The 21233-nt window shown below is 42.9% G+C and overlaps 1 protein-coding gene and 1 long non-coding RNA gene across 2 annotated transcripts in view; both read right to left on the reverse strand.

Moving 5' to 3' along the window:
• rab26 (RAB26, member RAS oncogene family) overlaps positions 1 to 20907 on the reverse strand; it is a 134364-nt gene extending 113457 nt beyond the window's left edge. Inside the window, exon 1 of the mRNA XM_014158416.2 lies at positions 20351 to 20907. Coding sequence (XP_014013891.1) covers positions 20351 to 20536 — 186 coding nt within the window. The 5' untranslated portion in view covers positions 20537 to 20907. The remainder of the gene's footprint in view (positions 1 to 20350) is intronic.
• On the reverse strand, positions 12992 to 14874 carry LOC123729012 (uncharacterized). The gene is made up of 3 exons (XR_006760734.1): positions 14785 to 14874; positions 14233 to 14427; positions 12992 to 14113 (listed from the first exon to the last, which is right to left on the reverse strand). It is a non-coding gene; the product is annotated as an uncharacterized lncRNA (long non-coding RNA).
• Positions 20908 to 21233: the final 326 nt, after the last annotated feature.

Genomic DNA, 21233 nt, shown 5'->3' on the forward strand with positions numbered 1-21233 from the left:
ACAACAATAGGTGGGCTGGACAACAGTCTCCCAGGTGTATGTCATCTGGACAGTACCTACATCGGAACGAAGCCGGCACGTGCGCCGGGATTCTCAATCTTCAGGAAGGTATCTGGGGCGACCTTCATCCTGTGGACTATGGGAGGCTGTGCTGGTGCCACGGTTGCCAGTGGAGGCAGTGACCGCGTGGGAGTCCAGCAGGTTCTTAATTATCTGCTGGATCTCTGGAGTCCGGCAAGCTCATTCCAGTGGTCTCTGAAGATGTGCTGGGTCCATTGCAGGCGGCAGTGGACTCAGAGCTCAAATCCTGTGTTCTTCTCCTCCTCCACCATCTTGTTTATGGTATCAACAGGGCTCCCTCGTGCCCGGGAAGCCTTCTCATCAATGGCCCTTTCGTCCTTTTGTAGCACTGAGTCAAACAAGTTGATGCAGAAGGCAAATTGGCGATACCACGCTTTTATACATTTTGGAACGTGCATCATGATGGAACCCCAAATTACATCATACAACCTCTTGACCACTTAATCTTTTGTTAATTTTCTGTCTTATTTTTCAATTTGGAATGCAGGATGTTTAAACGAAATAGCCCGTCACTGGCGAAAATAAATAAAATAAATAAATTTTTCTCATGTGTCGATCACAGTTATAGGCCAATGGCTATGAGACCAGCCTCGCCTCATCAAGCCTTAGTTGTTTTAGTTCTCCTAGCCTTATGTAAATGTCCTAACCTTTGTCATTAGATCCCCTAAGTGACAGTTGGACATTTACTGGGGTGTGGGGGGGGGGTCCAAAATAGGAGAGGGTTGTATAACTTTTTTTTTGCTTTGGGGAGGGTTGTGAGGTATTTTATTGGGCACATGCAATTTCTTCTGTCCTAGACAAATCTCCTCATCTGCTTGCATGCACATCCCCTATATGCACCCCTGTCTTCAACCAGGATCTCAGCGATCACTGCCTCATTGCCTGCGTCCATAATGGGTCTGCGGTCAAACGACCACCCCTCATCACTGTCAACCGCTCCTTAAAACACTTCAGCGAGAAGGCCTTTCTAATCCGGGGTATCCTGGAAGGATATTGACCTCATTCCGTCAGTAGAGGATGCCTGGTTATTCTTTAAAAGTGCTTTCCTCACCATCTTAAATAAGCATGCCCCATTCAAAAAATGTTGAACCAGGAACTGACTGCCCTTGACAAACACAAAAACATCCTGTGGCGTACTACATTAGCATCGAATAGCCCCCATGACATGCAACTTTTCAGGGAAGTTAGGAACCAATATACACAGGCAGTTAGGAAAGCTAAGGATAGCTTTTACAAACATAAATTTGCATCCTGTAGCACAAACTCAGAAAAGTTCTGGGACACTGTAAAGTCCATGGAGAATAAGAGCACCTCCTCCCAGCTGCCCACTGCACTGAGGCTAGGAAACACTGTCACCACAGATAAATCCACGATAATTGAGAATTTCAATAAACATTTTTTTACGGCTGGCCATGCTTTCCACCTGGCTACCCAGCCCCCCCCACAGCAACTTGCCCAAGCCTCCCCCATTTCTCCTTCACCCAAATCCAGATAGCTGATGTTCTGAAAGAGCTGCAAAATCTGGACCCCTACAAATCAGCCGGGCTAGACAATCTGGACCCTCTCTTTCTAAAATGATCTGCTGAAATTGTTGCAACCCCTATTACTAGCCTGTTCAACCTCTCTTTCGTATCATCTGAGATTCCCAAAGATTGGAAAGCTGCCGCGATCATCCCCCTCTTCAAAAGGGGAGACACTCTAGACTCAAACTGCTACAGACCTATATCTATCCCACCCTGTCTTTCTAAGGTCTTCGAAAGCCAAGTTAACAAACAGATGACCAACCATTTCGAATCCCACTGTACCTTCTCCGCTATGCAATCTGGTTTCAGAGCTGGTCATGGGTGCACCTCAGCCACACTCAAGGTCCTAAATGACATCATAACCGCCATCGATAAGAGACATTACTGTGCAGCCGTATTCATCGACCTGGCCAAGGCTTTCGACTCTGTCAATCACCAAATTCTTATCGGCCGACTATACAGCCTTGGTTTCTCAAATAACTGCCTCGCCTGGTTCACCAACTACTTCTCTGATAGAGTTCAGTGTGTCAAATCGGAGGGCCTGTAGTCTGGACCTCTGGCAGTCTCTATGGGGGTGCCACAGGGTTCAATTCTCAGGCCGACTCTCTTCTCTGTAAACATCAATGATGTCGCTCTTGCTGCTGGTGATTCTCTGATCCACCTCCACGCAGACGACACCATTCTGTATACTTCTGGCCCTTCTTTGGACAATGTGTTAACTAACCTCCAGACGAGCTCCAATGCCAAACAACTTTCCTTCCGTGGCCTCCAGCTGCCCTTAAATGCTAGTAAAACTAAATGCATGCTCTTCAACCGATCGCTGCCCGCACCTGCCCGCCCGTCCACCATCACTACTCTGGACGGTTCTGACTTAGAATATGTGGACAACTACAAATACCTAGGTGTCTGGTTAGACTGTAAACTCTCCTTTCAGACTCCCATTAAGCATCTCCAATCCAAAATTAAATAAAGAATCAGCTTCCTATTTTGCAACAAAGCATCCTTCACTCATGCTGCCAAACATACCCTCATAAAACTGACCATCCTACCGATCCTTGACTTCGGCGATGTCATTTACAAAATGGCCTCCAACACTCTACTCAACAAATTGGATGCAGTCTATCACAGTGCCATCTGTGTTGTCACCAAAGCCCCATATACTACCCACCATTGCGACCTGTACGCTCTCGTTGGCTGGCCCTCGCTTCATACTCGTCGCCAAACCCACTGGCTCCAGGTCATCTACTAGTCTCTGCTAGGTACAGTGCCTTGCGGAAGTTATTGGGCCCCCTTGAACTTTGACCTTTTGCCACATTTCAGGCTTCAAACATAAAGATATAAAACTAATTTTTTGTGAAGAATCAACAAGTGGGACACAATTATGAAGTGGAACGAAATTTATTGGATATTTCAAACTTTTTTAACAAATAAAAAACTGAAAAATTGGCCGTGCAAAATTATTCAGCCCCCTTAAGTTAATACTTTGTAGCGCCACCTTTTGCTGCGATTACAGCTGTAAGTCGCTTTGGGTGTGTCTCTATCAGTTTTGCACATCGAGAGACTGAAATTTTTGCCCATTCCTCCTTGCAAAACAGCTCGAGCTCAGTGAGGTTGGATGGAGAGCGTTTGTGAACAGCAGTTTTCAGTTCTTTCCACAGATTCTCGATTGGATTCAGGTCTGGACTTTGACTTGGCCATTCTAACACCTGGATATGTTTATTTGTGAACCATTCCATTGTAGATTTTGCTTTATGTTTTGGATCATTGTCTTGTTGGAAGACAAATCTCCGTCCCAGTCTCAGGTCTTTTGCAGACTCCATCAGATTTTCTTCCAGAATGGTCCTGTATTTGGCTCCATCCATCTTCCCATCAATTTTAACCATCTTCCCTGCCCCTGCTGAAGAAAAGCAGGCCCAAACCATGATGCTGCCACCACCATGTTTGACAGTGGGGATAGTGTGTTCAGGGTGATGAGCTGTGTTGCTTTTACGCCAAACATAACGTTTTGCATTGTTGCCAAAAAGTTCGATTTTGGTTTCATCTGACCAGAGCACCTTTTTCCACATGTTTGGTGTGTCTCCCAGGTGGCTAGTGCCAAACTTTAAACGACACTTTTTATGGATATCTTTAAGAAATGGCTTTCTTCTTGCCACTCTTCCATAAAGGCCAGATTTGTGCAGTATACGACTGATTGTTGTCCTATGGACAGAGTCTCCCACCTCAGCTGTAGATCTCTGCAGTTCATCCAGAGTGATCATGGGCCTCTTGGCTGCATCTCTGATCAGTCTTCTCCTTGTATGAGCTGAAAGTTTAGAGGGACGGCCGGGTCTTCGTAGATTTGCAGTGGTCTGATACTCCTTCCATTTCAATATTATCGCTTGCACAGTGCTCCTTGGGATGTTTAAAGCTTGGGAAATCTTTTTGTATCCAAATCCGGCTTTAAACTTCTCCACAACTGTATCTCGGACCTGCCTGGTGTGTTCCTTGTTCTTCATGATGCTCTCTGCGCTTTAAACGGACCTCTGAGACTATCACAGAGCAGGTGCATTTATACGGAGACTTGATTACACACAGGTGGATTCTATTTATCATCATTAGTCATTTAGGTCAACATTGGATAATTCAGAGATCCTCACTGAACTTCTGGAGAGAGTTTGCTGCACTGAAAGTAAAGGGGCTGAATAATTTTGCACGCCTAATTTTTCAGTTTTTAATTTGTTAAAAAAATTTGAAATATCCAATAAATTTCGTTCCACTTCATGATTGTGTCCCACTTGTTGTTGATTCTTCACAAAAAATACAGTTTTCTTTATGTTTGAAGCCTGAATCTTTATATCTTTATGTTTGAAGCCTGAAATGTGGCAAAAGGTCGAAAAGTTCAAGGGGGCCGAATACTTTCGCAAGGCACTGTAAAGCCCCGCCTTATCTCAGCTCACTGATCACCATAGCAGCACCCACCCATAGCACGCGCTACAGCAGGTATATCTCACTAGTGACCCCCAAAGCCAATTCCTCCTTTGGCCGCCTTTCCTTCCAGTTCTCTGCTGCCAATTACTGGAACGAACAGCAAAAACCACTGAAGCTAGAGACTCATATCTCCCTCACCAGCTTTAAGCACCAGCTGTCAGAGCAACTCACAGATCACTGCACCTGTACATAGCATGTCTGTAAATAGCCCATCCAACTACCTCATCCCCATACTGTATTTATTTATTTATCTTTCTCCTTTGCACCCCAGTATCTCTACTTGCACATTCATCTTCTGCACATCAATCACTCCAGTGTTTAATTGGTATATTGTAATTACTTTGCCACCATAGCCTATTTATTGCCTTACCTCCCTTATCTTACCTTATTTGCACACTCTGTATATAGATTTTTTCTACTGTATTATTGACTGTATGTTTGTTTATTCCATGTGTAACTGTGTTGTTGTATGTGTCAAACTGCTTTGCTTTATTCTTGGCCAGGTTGCAGTTGTAAATGAGAACTTGTTCTCAACTAGCCTACCTGGTTAAATAAAAATAAAAAATAAATAAATAAATAAATAAAAGACCTACAACACCTAAGGTAGGCCTACAGTGTAGCTACAAATATGTTTTAATCTCTACATGTAGGTCGTCTGATTTAAACCCAAACAAACTTTTTTGGCATCAACTGAAAACATGAATCCATAACTCTGCCAAGCCTACAAGCAAAGATGAACTGCTGAAGGCCATCAAGATGTTTTGGCTTGAGAAATTGACGATACAATTCTCTCCCTACACTCCTTTTTGGCAAGAGTATTGTCCTGCTATTAACCCATAATGGATTAATGTATTAATTACAGTCATTTACACTTCTCATTCTCAGACTGGAAACGTTGTTTGCAAAGTTCACAATCTCATTTTCAAGTCCTTGTTTAATAAAAATTACGATATTTTGGAGATGATTTCATTTTCAAATAACCGAAAGTGAGCGGTTGTAATCTGAATAAAGGGAAAAAGGCCATTCTTGAACATGAGGCCCTTTTAAATTTTGTCTGTTTGCCATTCCAATATCTTTTGTTCATATCACTTAAACAGGTTGCTCTCCGCCTGAATTATAATGCAGGGTTAATAATAATCACTTTGTAAATAAGGATGCATTATGAATGGAAAATGAAATGTGCAAGACACGGTGGTAATACTTTTCCTTTTAGAGACTATAATACATGGCATCCAGGTCAGGATAACCAATAGTATACACAAAGCACTAACCCGGACTCATTTTTTAAGTGTTCATAGGTCTAGGTCTGTATATTCCTGGTGTTTTTTTTAACAAACATTGCTTATTTTAGTTAAACGCTCTTCACAGACCGTGCTTATTGAGACCAAAACTAGCGATCAATTGTAGAGTCATGACTTTTTATAATCACTTTCTATTTTTCACTTCTCGACTATCAGAAAGAATGTTGGTACTTATTTATTTTGATCCAAAGCCATGAATGAGTGAGTCACTCAGCTTTATGTAGGTGCCGAGGCTATATGACTGCGCCATCAACTTGATTATTTAGCAAACATCACCTGCTGCTTATATTCAGTAAACACACACATACATATACATATATATATACACACCTTCCAAAAGCATAATCAGTGCTCTAACTCCCCCTTGCGGTGGTCTGGAGCAATGAAGCAGTGACGCAGGGTAACGTACTAAACCACAAATTACCTCTAAATCCTGTGGCATAATCTCAAAACTTTTAATTGAGGAACCACTTGTACCCAACACTTTTTGTGACAAAACCATCCGTAGGCCTAGAGTTGAAAATGCGATGGAAACCCATTTAACTTGTATAATTTACCCGCAAAATAAATGTTTATGTGCACTACGTATTTATGCACAGACTTTTATCTGCAACAAGTCAATTTGATGGAAACACAACTGATGGGAAAAAGCGCATATTGGTTTTACGCAGATTTTAGAATATTTACATGAAAATCTGTCGCCAATTGATTGGAAACCTAGCTATAGACACCCTAAAGAATCTGGCAAGTGCACTAGTCCAGCTTCACTTTGATTATGCCTGCACATCATGGTTCACCAGCAACCCCAAACATTTAAAGAATAAGCTACAGAACAGCCAAAACAAGCTTGTAAGAATTGTACTTAAACTCCCGCCTCGATATTAATCTGGAGGTTGAGCATTTTAAGCAGCTAGGCTGGCTATCTATGGAAAAAAAAAAGAGTAGTATTATTTCAAGTTGGTCTGGTCCAGAGAATTATCACGGACTCAGCCCTCAGGTACTTATCCAACTTTTTTACCTTTGTTAGAGACGTCCAACAGCATAATAACAGAGCCAAAGACTTTAATATTCACTGGTATTAAGACATTTCTATATCCCAGCACTGTTGAGTGGAACAAATTACCACAGCAACTCAAAGCCATACCAACCTTAAAGCCCTATCAGTTAAATAAGCCATAATTGATTAAGGGTGTGAAACCTTCTTGTTGCATAGAATTGAGTTGCTAGTTGAGTTGCAATTTTTACACGTGTGGGTAATGTAAGCCTTGTGAGCATTGTACAAGCTTTTGTAGTGATCACAAGAGTTATGGGTAACCAGGCCCTACAAAAACAATTTGTGTTCTATAGTATAAGAGGTTAGAGTCCTCAAAAGGGGTTATACTTTTGGTGGTTATACACAGTGGGTTACCCGACATGGAAGATGAAGATGCACTCACTTCCTCCAGAAATGAGGCAATAACCCATCAGTTGATGCAATCCATACATGATTTGCGAAAAACTGTTGTTTCCACAACTAATGACTGCCAGAGACAAAACTATGGCGACATCATCGACAGGCTGTCACAACTGTACAGAGACATCAATCAACATAATAAACCGGCTGTCAGAGTTGTGCAAGTTCTGAGTGAAACCAACAACATCCTTTGTTCAGCAGAAGAGAAACCTGGTGTATGTCATTATTGCGGGATTTCTAGTCACTGGCAAAGAGACTGTCGGAAAAGAAAACGTGTTCTTATGAGGAATGGCCAGGTGAAGCAGGGTCCGTCTAAGGGAAAATGGAAACAGGACAACAGCCCCAACAACACAATGCTGATGCAGAAATTTAAAAAACTCTCACCGGTTCCGCAGAAGAGTTTGCTGGAAGACGTGGAGGTAAACTAACAGACTCTTACGTCCATCTCGGCTGGTGTACATATGAAATCAGATGGAATAAACGTGAACATGATGGTTAAGAACGTTGCAGTAGATTTTTTTGTAGATACGGGTGCTGAAGTGACTGTATTGCCCATATCGTATGCAAAACATATATGTCCTCAATACACGGGTAACAAGATGAGAGCAAGTGGGGGGGGAGACATATGAAACAGACAAAACCATGATCAATTTCTATAGGTCCAATGAAGATTGATGCAGGTGTGTGGATAGGCTCCTTTGAACAACCTATTTTAGGCCTTGACGTTATTATGCAACTTGACTCTTCATAGTCCACGGAAAATCACAATGGATACGTCACTCATTGCAAGGTTGTCCATTTTGATGACAAAGCGGAGCCTGGAGAATAAAGAACTGATTGATTAGCAATCAGGGACCAATCTCAGGTGAAGAAGCATAGTAAGATGATCAGAACCTGATAAGCTTCTATGTTGTACATGGCAGTGATCATATTAGGGATATCTAGGTGAAATGTCCAACTTTTTCATGAAAATCGAGACATGCTTACTTAGGGAAATCTGTGAAATATATACATTTCTCTTGAAACCAGGACATGTTACTTTCACTTTTTGTTTCCGTCGTCTGAAGCTGCAGCAATATCCCAAGGCCTGTACCTGAAATGATACAAGATCACCGGTGAAGTGTTCAGTAGAGAAGTCCTTATCAACCAGTGGAACGGAAGAAGAATTCCTCACAACCGGCAGACAGTCAGAACATCATTTCTAATAGTTATCTATGTGGGACTGATACCAGTGTGGAAGAGCTTGTCATTTTTAAAGGACTCATGAATGATTATCTTGCCAATAGGATGATTGAATATTATTGTCTTACAGAAAATAATTTTTTGTGTGAGTTTCCTCCTAATACAGGATGTGGTACGAATCGTAAGGGATATCATCATTACATCATAAAATGTATTTTCTCTAACTTTGTTTGAAATCTATTTCTTATTTTAACAGCAAGTACAAAATGCCCTTTGTGTTTTATAGAAATGCAAGGTGTTTCATGTAAATTATTTTATGCTTACTGCTAATGTTTTTTTATACTGTATTTTTTCATGTTTTCTAAAAAGACAATTTAAGTATACTTATTTTTTAAATGGTCTAGGTGGGAGTGTTAAAATATTTTAAGATCATACACAACGCAGAGGACTAGAGGTCAATAGGGAATTAAATTAATGGAAATAGTTGTTTAGAATCTGTGTAGGAATTTCAGTCCAGAACTTATGTGTCAAGTTCTCATTGGTCCAAATCGTCTATACATTGAGCCTGAAAAAGGATACTTGTAATTTGGCCATTGGCCCAATTTTACTGCAAGGAATTCTAATTGGTCAACCACAGGCTAGGGTTGGGGGTTATAAATTACATCCTGTTACTTTGTTCTGTGGAGAAAAATCACAGAACAGGGGCGAATGAACAACAACCATGTACTTCCCAGCATGATTCGTTCTCTTTAAATAAACCTATTTTTCTCCCCCTGATTTGCTTTGGGGTCTGTATTATTGAAGAATAACATCAACTGCTAACACTCACAAGTAAAATAATTGTACAAACAAATAAAAAAATGTAATGGCGCCGGCTGCCGTTTTATGTGCTCCTAACCAACTATGATATTTTGTGTGTTTTTCGCATTGTTTGTAACTTATTTTGTACATAATGTTGCTGCTTCCGTCTCTTATTACCGAAAAGAGCTTCTGGATATGAGAACAGCGATTACTCACCTCGAACTGGACAAAGATTTGTTCTTTAATGAGTCCGATGCGAAGGATATACTGCTTCTCTGAGACCAGGCCAAAATCTGTGTAATTTGCGTGAAGAAAAGACGGAAATACAGGGGGCGGAGATCAGGGTGCCTTGTGAGAATTCGTCGGCGAGTGGGTAACCAGCCTCTCCCATCCGTTTTATTGGCCCACGTACAATCACTGGAAAATAAACTGGATGATCTCCGTTTGAGACTATCCTACCAACGGGACATTAAAAACTGTAATATCTTATGTTTCACAGAGTCGTGGCTGAAGAACGACACGTATAATATTTAGTTGGCTGGGTTTTCCGTGCATCAGCAGGACATAACAGCTACGTCTGGTAAGACGAGGGGTGGGGGGGTGTGTGTCTATTCGTCAATAACAGCTGGTGCGCGGTGTATAATATTAAGGAGGTCTCGAGGTATTGCTCGACTGAGGTAGAGTACCTCATGATAAACTGTAGACCACACGATCTGCCAAGAGAGTTTTCATCTATATTTTTCGTAGTCATCTATTTACCACCACAAACCAATGCTGGCACTAAGACTGCACTCAACGAGCTGTATAAGGCCATAAGCAAACAAGAAAATGCTCATCCAGAAGCGGCACTTCTAGGGGCCGGGACTTTAATGCAGGCAAACTTAAATCCGTTTGACCTCATTTCTACCAGCATGTCACATGTACAAACAGAGGGAAAAAAAACTCTAGACCACCTTTACTCCACACACAGCTCTCCCTCGCCCTCCATTTGGCAAATCTGACCATAATTCTATCCTCCTGATTCCTGCTTACAAGCAAAAACTAAAGCAGGAAGTACCAGTGACTCAACATGGAAGTGGTCAGATGGCGCGGATGCTACAGGACTGTTTTGCTAGCACAGACTGGAATATGTTTCGGGATTCATCCAAAGGCATTGAAGAGTATACTACCTCGGTCACCGGCTTCATCAATAAGTGCATCAACGACGTCGTCCCCACAGTGACCGTACATACATTTCCCAACCAGAAGCAATGGATTACAGGCAACATCCGCACCGAGCTAAAGGCTAGAGCTGCCGCTTTCAAGGAGCGGGACACTAATCCATACTATTATAAGAAATATCTCTATGCCCTCAGACGAACCATCAAATAGGCAAAGCATCAATAAGATTGAATCATACTACACCGGCTCTGACGCTCGTCGGATGTGGCAGGGCTTACAAACTATTACGGACTAAAAAGAGAAACCCAGCCGCGAGCTGCCCAGTGACGCAAGCCTACCAGACGAGCCAAATGCCTTTTATGCTCGCTTCGAGGCAAGCAACACTGAAGCATGCATGAGAGCACCAGCTGTTCCGGACGACTGTGTGATCACGCTCTCCGTAGCCGATGTGAGCAAGACCTTTAAACAGGTCAACATTCACAAAGCCCCAGGGCCAGATGGATTACCAGGATGTGTACTCAGAGCATGCGCGGACTAGCAAGTGTCTTCACTGCTATTTTCAACCTCTCCCTGACAGAGTGTCTTATACCTACATGTTTCAAGCAGATCACCATAGTCCCTGTGCCCAAGAAAGCGAAGGTAACCTGCCTAAATGACTACCGCCTGTAGCACTCAAGTCGGTAACAATGAAGTGCTTTGAAAGGCTGGTCATGGCTCACATCAACACCATTATCCCGGGAACCCTAGAACCACTCCAATTCGCATACCGCCCCAACAGATCCACAGATCCTTTTGTCCACTTGGACAAAAGGAACACCTTTGTGAGAATGCTGTTCATTGACTACAGCTCAGCGTTCAACACCATAGTGCCCACAAAGCTCATCACTAAGCTAAGGACCCTGGGACTAACCACCTCCCTCTGCAACTGGATCCTGGACTTCCTGATGGGCCGACCCCAGGTGGTAAGGGTAGGCAGCAACACGCTGATGCTCAACACAGGGGCCAGTAATGCCAAATAGTGACCCCCTGCCAAAAAGTGCCCCCCACATCACAATTGGATTCGATGAGTTATAGCTTCTGTTGATAAGGTTGTTGCTAGAACTTGCAAAATTCTGACTGGATTACGTAACGAACCAAAGCATCCGTTGCTATGCTGGTTGCTTGGCTCTATTTTACCTTGTAGTGGTCGCGAAGGAAGGAGGATGCAGGCAGTTCTAGTTCTATTTCACCGCATAAACGTTTGCTTAGTCCGTGCAAAATTATTATCTCAGAATTGCTCTCCAAGGACGATGTTTGACGGTGACAACCTGCTGACTACCTGCTGTTTTAGAGGACCGAAAAGACTGGAAAGAGAACACTCTTTCTTTAGCATATATATTTGTCTATATAAGTAAATATTGTTAAATAGGAATAAATCATTTAAGCTGTTTTTAGATTGACGTTGCTAGATACTTATTTACCTCAGCCTGCGTAGTCACCTAGCCAGCTACAGTAGCTAGCAAGTTTTAGACCGTTTTATTTAGCTAACATTAGCTAGCTAGCTACTGTAACTGTTATTGTAGCTTTCTGTTTGTATGTAGCTTGCACTTTAATGGCATCCCTCGAGGATATTTTATTTTATCTTTCCAACCAGGCGACTTACTATGAAGACACCACTGATCTCGACAAGAGGGGCAAATTTCAGAGAAATTCACAATTCAGGGTAACTTTAAGCAGTTAACTTCTACTGGATAACAGGACTGATTTAGCTATGTACAACCATTTTTTCAACAACCATTTTCCATCTAGCGAGTTGCTAGCTATATACATATAGTTCAGTGGAGGCTGCTGAGGGGAGGATGGTTCATAATGTCTGGACTGGAGTAAATGGAATGGTATCAAACACGTGGTTTCCATGTGGTTGATACCATTCAATTGACTCCATTCCAGCCACCTGATCAATCAAATGGATAGGTGTAAGCAATTATGGTAATTCCAAATGCCCTTAACTAGGTGTCTTCGCTAGACAGACACAGAGAGGGGGGGTGAGAAAGAAAGGATGAAAGTGAGCGAGAGAGAGGAAGACAGACAGAGAGAGGTGGAGAGAGAGAAACAGAGAGAAAGACTGCAATGCAAATGTACTTGAGACTTTCAACAACTCTTCTTTTCAAATCAAATTTTATTTGTCACATACGCCGAATACAACAAGGTGTGGACCTTACTGGGAAATGCCCACTTACAAGCCCTTCATCAACAATGCAGTTCTAGAAATGGAGATAAGAAAATATTACTAAATAAAAAATACAATCAAAAAGTAACACAAGAAAATGACATAACAATAACGAAGCTATATATAGGGGTACCGGTACCGAGTCAATGTGTGGGGGTACAGGTTAGTCGAGGTAATTTGTAAAGTGACTATGCATAGATAATAAACAGCGAGTAGCAGCGCGGGGGGGGGGGTCAATGTAAATAGTCCAGGTAGCCATTTGATTAATTGTTCAGCAGTCTTATTGCTTGGTGTTAGAAGCTGTTAAGGAGCCTTTTGGTCCCAGACTTGGCGCTCCGGTACCACTTGCCGTGCGGTAGCAGAGAGAACAGTCTATGACTTGGGTGACTGGAGTCTGACAATTTTTGGGGCCTTCTGACACCGCCTGGTATATAGGCCCTGGATGTCAGGAATCTTGTCCCCAGTGCTGTACTGGGCCGTATGCGCTACCCTCTGTAACGTCTTATGGTCAGATGCCGAGTAGTTGCCATACTAAGCGGTGATGAAACTGCTCGGCATCTGACCGTAAAGCGGTCTCCTCCAACTTGTTAGGCAATCATTTCTACCTATGGGGGAAGGAGAAGGAGGCCGTGCTGACCGAGATGCATGCTGGCCATTTCGGAGTGAAGCGCGTGATTGCCAAAATCAACCTACGCTCCTTCTGATGGGAATTGTCAAGGAGGTGGACAGCTGGGCAAGTGAAATAACCTTTTGTTTATCAATCACATTCTATTATATCTGAAATGATTATGATTTCAATGAATGTCATATCAGAGAGCACACAATGTTCCAATTTGTCACTTTTTACTTAAAGGTCTAGGCTGCCTGAAGTTTGAGAGGGCGAAGACTGTTGCGCCGGAGTTGAAGCCCATCAAAGTTGTTTCACCATGGCACATGATCGGTAAGTGTCCCAATTCAAATTTTGCCTTGATAAGTTGTTTTGTAATGGTTGCTTTATTTGACCACAGCAGAGTTCAATATTATAGAATGTGTGTGTGTCAGTATGCTTACAAACATGAAAATCTGTATACTGTATGACACAGATACGATATTAATAAAGTAATATTCTCTCTAACACTTGAAATGTTAGGGGTGGACCTCATCGGACCCTTTACGAAATCCAGGAATGGCAACAGCTGGTGTCTGACGGCGACTGATCACTTTACCAAGTGGGTGGAGGCAATACTCATTAAGGTCTGTAAAGGAAGAGTATGTGCATAACTCTAAATTCCCTCCATGACCCACTAAAAAGGGTGCTTGGAACCAAAAATATATTTTCGTTTTGTATGATACCCATCAAGGACGAGACTGGCGAGGCAACCTCCAAGGCGATGGTAGACATCTTCAACACCCACGGTTCTCCTGAGGTCATCTTGAGTGACCGAGGTCATGAACGCTGGAACAAGGTACGAATGTTATAGGTTACATTCTGTCACCAATGGTTTGTTTTATTTATTTTTTACAATTGGTTTTTGTTTTCCATGGTACATAATCAGACATATTTCAATATCTTACATTGTGAATAGATATCGCTTTCCTCCCCCTCCTCCAGGTTTGGTGAACGGACCAACTAGACCCTTAAGACTGCCATGGGCAAGTCCCTTGATTGGTACCAGGAAGGGTGGGAGAACAACCTGAAGGTAATTCTCCTCGCACACAACAGCAGCATCCAGGCCTCCACCGTGTACGGACGGGAGCCGCAGCTGTCGACTGAGGTAAAGAATGCAATTGTATACAGTGCCTTGCAAAAGTATTCATCCCCCTAGGCGTTTTTCCTATTTTGTTGCATTACAACCTGTAATTTAAATAGATTTTTATTTTGATTTCATGTAATGGACATTCACAAAATAGTCAAAATTGGTGAAGTGAAAAAAATGACTTGTTTCAAAAAATTAAAACAATAATAAAACAGAAACATGGTGCGTGCATATGTATTCAACCCTTTTGCTATGAAGACCCTAAATAAGATCTGGTGCAACCAATTACCTTCAGAATTCACATAATTAGTTAAATAAAGTCCACCTGTGTGCAATCTAAGTGTCACATGTTCTCAGTATATATACACACCTGTTCTGAAAGGCCCCAGAGTCTGCAACACCACTAAGCAAGTGGCACCATGAAGATCAAGGAGCTCTCCAAGTAGGTCAGGGACAAAGTTGTGGAGAAGTACAGATCAGGGTTGAGTTATAAAAAAATATCCGAAACTTTGAACATCCCACGGAGCACCATTATATCCATTATAAAAAATGGAAAGAATACCAAAACTCATGGACCAGGCAAGGAGAACATTAATCAGAGAAGCAACAAAGAGACCAAAGATAACCCTGAAGGAGCTGCAAAGCCCCAGAGTGGAGATTGGAGTATCTGTCCATAGGACTACTTTAAGCCGTACACTCCACAGAGCTGGGCTTTACAGAAGAGTGGCCAGAAAAAAGCCATCGCTTAAAGAAAAAAAATAAGCAAACACGTTTGGTGTTCACCAAAATGCATGTGGGAGACTCCAAAAAAACATATGGAAGAAGGTACTCTGGTCAGATGAGACTAAAATTGAGCTTTTTGACCATCAAGGAAAATGTCTGGCGCAAACCCAACACCTCTCATCACCCTGAGAATGCCATCCCCACAGTGAAGCATGGTGGTGGCAGCATCAAATCAAATTTTATTAGTCACATGCGCCGAATACAACAGGTGTAGACCTTACAGTGAAATGCTTACTTATGAGCCCCTAACCAACAGTGCAGTTTCAAAAAATATGGATAAGAATAAGAGATAAAAGTAACAAGTAATTAAAGAGCAGCAGTAAAAATGTAAATAACAATATATTTACAGGGGGTTGCCAGTACAGAGTCAATGTGCGGGGCACCGGTTAGTTGAGGTAGTATGTACATGTAGGTAGAGTTAATTAAAGTGACTATGCATAGATGACAGAGAGTGGCAGTGGTATAGAGAGGGGTGGGGGCAATGTGAATAGTCTGGGTAGCCATTCGACTAGATGTTCAGGAGTATTATGGCTTGGGGGTAGAAGCTGTTTTGAAGCCTCTTGGACCTAGACTTGGTGCTCCGGTACCGCTTGCCATGTGGTAGCAGAGAGAACAGTCTATGACTATGGTGGCTGGAGTCTTAGACAATTTTTAGGGCCTTCCTCTGACACTGCCTGGTATAGAGGTCCTGGATGGCAGGAAGCTTGGCCCTAGTGATGTACTGGGCCGTTCGCACTACCCTCTGTAGTGCCTTGCGGTCGGAGGCTCAGCAGTTGCCATACCAGGCAGTGATGCAACCAGTCAGGATGCTCTCGATGGTGCAGCTATAGAACCTTTTGAAGATCTGAGGACCCATGACAAATCTTTTCAGTCTCCAGAGGGGGAATAGGTTTTGTCGTGCCCGCTTCATGACTGTCATGGTGTGCTTGGACCATGTTAGTTTGTTGGTGATGTGGACACCAAGGAACTTGAAGCTCTCAACCTGCTCCACTGCAGCCCCGTCGATGAGAATGGGGGCGTGCTCGGTCCTCTTTTTCCTGTAGTCAACAATCACATCCTTTGTCTTGATCACGTTGAGGGAGAGGTTGTTGTCCTGGCACCACATGGCCAGGTCTCTGACCTCCTCCCTATAGGCTGTCTCGTTGTTGTCGGTGATCAGGCCTACCACTGTTGTGTCTTCGGCAAATTTAATGATGGTGTTGGAGTCGTGCCTGGCCATGCAGTCATGAGTACAGAAGGCGGCTGAGCACGCACCCCTGAGAGGCCCCTGTGTTGAGGATCAGCATGGTGGATGTGTTGTTACCTACCCTTACCACCTGGGGGCGGCCCGTCAGGAAGTCCAGGATCCAGTTGCAGAGGGAGGTGTTTAGTCCCAGGGTCCTTAGCTTATTGATGAGCTTTGAGGGCACTATGATGTTGAACGCTGAGCTGTAGTCAATGAATAGCATTCTCACATAGGTGTTCCTTTTGTCCAGTTGGGAAAGGGCAGTGTGGAGTGCAATAGAGACTGCATCATCTGTGGGGATGCTGTGGGGATGTTTTTCCATCAGCAGGGACTGGGAAACAGGTCAGAATTTAAGGAATAATGGATGGCGCGAAATACAGGGAAATTCTTGAGGGAAACCTGTTTCAGTCTTCCAGATATTTGAGACTGGGACAGAGGTTCACCTTCCAGCAGGACAATGACCCTAAGCATACTGCCAAAGTAACACTTGAGTGGTTTAAGGGGAAACATTTCAAATGTCTTGGAATGGCCTAGTCAAAGCCCAGACCTCAATCCATTTGAGGGTTGAGCAGAATCAAGAAGGGAACCAAGTGCTAAGACATCCGGGCGAATGACTTGGTTTTGAAGAAGGACGAAAGGAAGGCGAGACCTGGTAAACCTCGCTCCTCTTTCGCTCCTAGCTGGGGTCACCATCTGTTAAAGTGAATATAAAAAAATATCATAACTATTTGCATTTGCACACAAAATAACCTGAAGCTAGTTTAAGTTTCCCTAACACTTATATTTTTATCTTTGTCTTCCCAATGTTACCTCGGTGGAAGCCAACAGTTTGAGCAGTTGGGACGGTCGACCACTGAAAACCCTGAAGCCCTACACTTCAGTGAAGCCCAATAGACAAAGTACGTTACGCTTTGGTTGACATTTGAGAAGGCAAGAAATGATAGTTATGCTGAGCTTATAAAAAATGTACCTCTAATTTACCTCTCCAAATTACTTTAGGACCAGCGACTGTCTGAGCCCCCCAGGAGGTATCCCATCCAACCAGTGAGTTTGGATCAGTCTAATTCTCTGTGCTCTGAGTCGGTGGGGGACCAGCTTGAGTTAGCCTATACCTTCCAAAATTGTTAAAGTACATATCTCCCATTTATAACACTGCACTAATCCATAAAATTCTCACAGTAAAGTGTAACCTGTGTGTTTGCTTGTTTACGTCTCTGTCTCCTACCCTGTTCCTTTTAACTCTGCTTCTGTTCTCCAGGAGTTAGAGGTTCTGCCCAACACCCAGACGTGGATCCACCTGATGTCCTCTATTACCAACCACCCTCCAACTTTTCATCACATAATCTACAGCTACTGTTGTCATGAGGTCATTATCTGCTAAGAAAGTTGTTTTACTCTATGTGAGATACACAGATTAACTAAAAACACTAGCACTTCAAACACTCAGAACAAAGAGAGCAGCAGTGCCTGGACTTTGCAGTCTCCTTCTTCAAGTCCCCCTTCCAAGACTGGCTACCTGTTGAGAACAAGTGACAGACAGAACCGCCCACCCAGACAGCAAGCACCACCTCTATATTCCACATACCAGAATTCAGTATTTTAGTCTGATTGACATGTGTACAAAAAAAAATCATGAAAATAAATTACACAACTGTACCAAAAACAATCAAAGTTTGTGTATTAAAATCTTAAATATTGCCAGGTTGTTTTTCACAGCTGTTTCACAAGGTGTTCAATATTGTAAGTTGTAAGGTATCCTTTGATGGTATTTATTTGTTCCACAGTAATGTTTTCCAAAATGCTAATCATTAGGTCATCACCCCGTTGATACAGCAACGGACGTTAATAGTTCATCGAATCCCATTGTGACGCAAAGGGGGACACATGCACCCCTCGTGCTTGACGCAGAGGGGTGCATGCTTAGTCCCCTCCTGTACTCCCTGTTCACCCACGACTGCGTAGCCAAGCACGACTCCAACACCATCATTAAGTTTGCTGACGACACAACAGCCTGATCACCGACAACGATGAGACAGCCTATAGGGAGGAGGTCAGAGACCTGGCCGTGTGGTGCCAGGACAACAAACCTCTCCATCAATGTGAGCAAGACAAAGGAGATGATCGTGGATTACAGGAAAGGGAGGCTCGGACATGCCCCCATTCACATCGACGGGGCTGTAGTGGAGCGGGTCGAGAGTTTCAAGTTCCTTGGTGTCCACATCACCAACACACTATCATGGTCCAAACACACCAAGACAAGCGTGAAGAGGGCACGACAACACCTTTTCCCCCTCAGAAGATTGAAAAGATTTGACATGGGTCCCCAGATCCTCAAAAAGTTCTACAGCTGCACCATCGAGAGCATCCTGACCGGTTGCATCACCGCCTGGTATGGCAACTGCTCGGCATCAGAAGGCCCCAAAAATGGTCAAAGACTCCAGTCACCCAAGTCATATACTTTTCTCTCTGCTACCGCATGGCAAGTAGTACCGGAGCACCAAGTCTAGGTCCAAAAGGCTCCTTAACAGCTTCTACCCCCAAGGCACAAGACTGCTGAACAATTAATCAAATGGCCACCTGGAAGCACCCCCCCCCCTTTGATTTTACACTGCTGCTACTCTCTATGCATAGTCACTTAACCCCTACCTACATGTACAAAAATCTCGACTAACCTGTACCCCAGCACATGGCCTCGGTATTGTTACTTTTGATTTTATTTTTTACTTTTGTTTATTTAGTAAATATTTTCTTCTATTTCTTGAACTGGATTGTTGGTAAAGGGCTTGTAAGTAAGCATTTCACGGTAAGGTCTACAGCTGTTGTATTTGGTGCATGTGACAAAGAAAATTTGATTTGATTTTACTGACAAATAAAATCAATCAATCCAAATGCAGTAGCCATTTGATAAACGTAAAGAGACATCTGTTACAAAACATCAAAACGTTTTATGACATTTGGAGATTGGCAAGCCAAACCTTTGATACTGGGTAGCCTTACAAATTAGGTAGGGATGCATTTTTGTTTGTCGAGATTGACAGTCTATTTATTGGGGTGTTGAAAACGCAAACCATAATATTGGTTGTGTGGTGCATTGGCACAAAAACCTGCTGGTGGAATATTTGTAGCATATATTTTATAAACTGTAATTCTAAATACGGCATCAAAATGTGGAATATCTGATTTCCCCGTAGCTGTTATTGTCTGTAGCCGACTCTGGTCGTAGTGTAGGCCTAATGAAACAGGCAGGAAGAATGAGTGAGCTCGTCCGTGGTGGTCAGCGAACCTTCAACCTTCTGGCCCGTAGCTCTGCGTGGCATCGACAGTGCCACAGAAGCATGCTGAAGTAACAAAGTCGATATTCACATTTGTAAACACACTACAGTTATTTTTTGGGTGATTGTAAATATTATTTAGAGTTAATTAGAGGGGGGGGGGGTCATGCTTAACTTGGGGAGGGGGATGCATTATTTTTTGTTTAGGACACCTTCAGTTTAGGTCCCTAACCGCCAACCTAAATTCTCCCAATAATTCTCCCTTATTACACGGAACAAGCAAACTGGTCTCAGATAGAAATGTCTAATACTATAAATCTTCCAAGAGGAAGAGTACTTCATCCAATTCGTATGCTATTGTACGACCGGGTAATATGTATGATACTATAAATCCTATAATTCGTATGCTATTGTACGACGGCTATTCCATTCATAATGTAACCTAAGGTAACTAAATGGAGTGACACAAATTTACATACAGAAAAATACGAATTGCCCTGAGATCATGTCAATGGACAGACCTGAAGAAATAGCATATATGCACCTGTCACTGTAGCCAGCGTGGCACATCAACATTGAAGTTGCACATTTGAGACTGATATGACCAACTGGAGATTGGAGAGTATTGACAATATGGTGTGCGTAAAAAGTCTTACCTTAAAAGCGATATCATAAAACTCCCCGCTGTTGCTGAGTGAGGGGCGGCTCGGATAGACCACTCCGTTGGATGGGGCCGCGGCTCCGATCCCTCTCCCACTTTTCCCGGTGTCTTTGCTGTTGTTCGGAGATGAAGTCGGGCTTTTGGAGCTCCCCTTGCCTTTCACGGTCTTTTTCCTGGACATGTTTCACTGTTAACGGTGTTCCCGCGTGTTGTCTATAATTACTTGTGGAATAACTAGGCTATAAATATGATGTTCACTGATCTGACACTATATCACTATCCTATGTTCTTTGGATAATCTACGATAAGAAAAACATTACTTTTCACCTGTGCGTAAAAATCATGGATGTAGACTACATATCCGCGTCGATTTTTACGATATGCGCATGTGCGAGTTTATAGCTTTCCTTGTCAGTTGGAAATTGGTGAGTAAATCCCCTACTAGTTTAAACTGTGTGAAATCTAAACAGGCTCTTGACAGCTCTCTCTCCCACTATAGCACTACGTGTACAAACCGTGGCGCGCACGGTTCACACCAATAAAAGGTACTAGCACACTAGGCGTTTAGTGCCCATTGCGCGTAGCAGGGGAGCGTCGTTACTACGTGTGGGAGTGTTGGTGCGTTTAAAGATACAGTGGGTCGTTTTGGGGTTTACAGTAGTCAGTGATAGCCTCCTAAGTAAGACAATTATATGATGTCCAAAAACACCACAAATACAAATTGATAATCACATGTTTGGTGCCCACCACAACATATGCACATTATTTACCATTAATTTCTATTGGGCACAAAATCATCAGAATCTGTCATTGTCCCATTACTTTTGGAGCTCACTGTATATCTTTTATAGATAGTTATGTAAAGCTGCATTTTCCCA

The sequence above is a fragment of the Salmo salar genome, chromosome ssa19, assembly GCF_905237065.1.
Source record: "Salmo salar chromosome ssa19, Ssal_v3.1, whole genome shotgun sequence".
In the NCBI taxonomy this organism is placed as follows: Eukaryota; Metazoa; Chordata; class Actinopteri; order Salmoniformes; family Salmonidae; genus Salmo; species Salmo salar.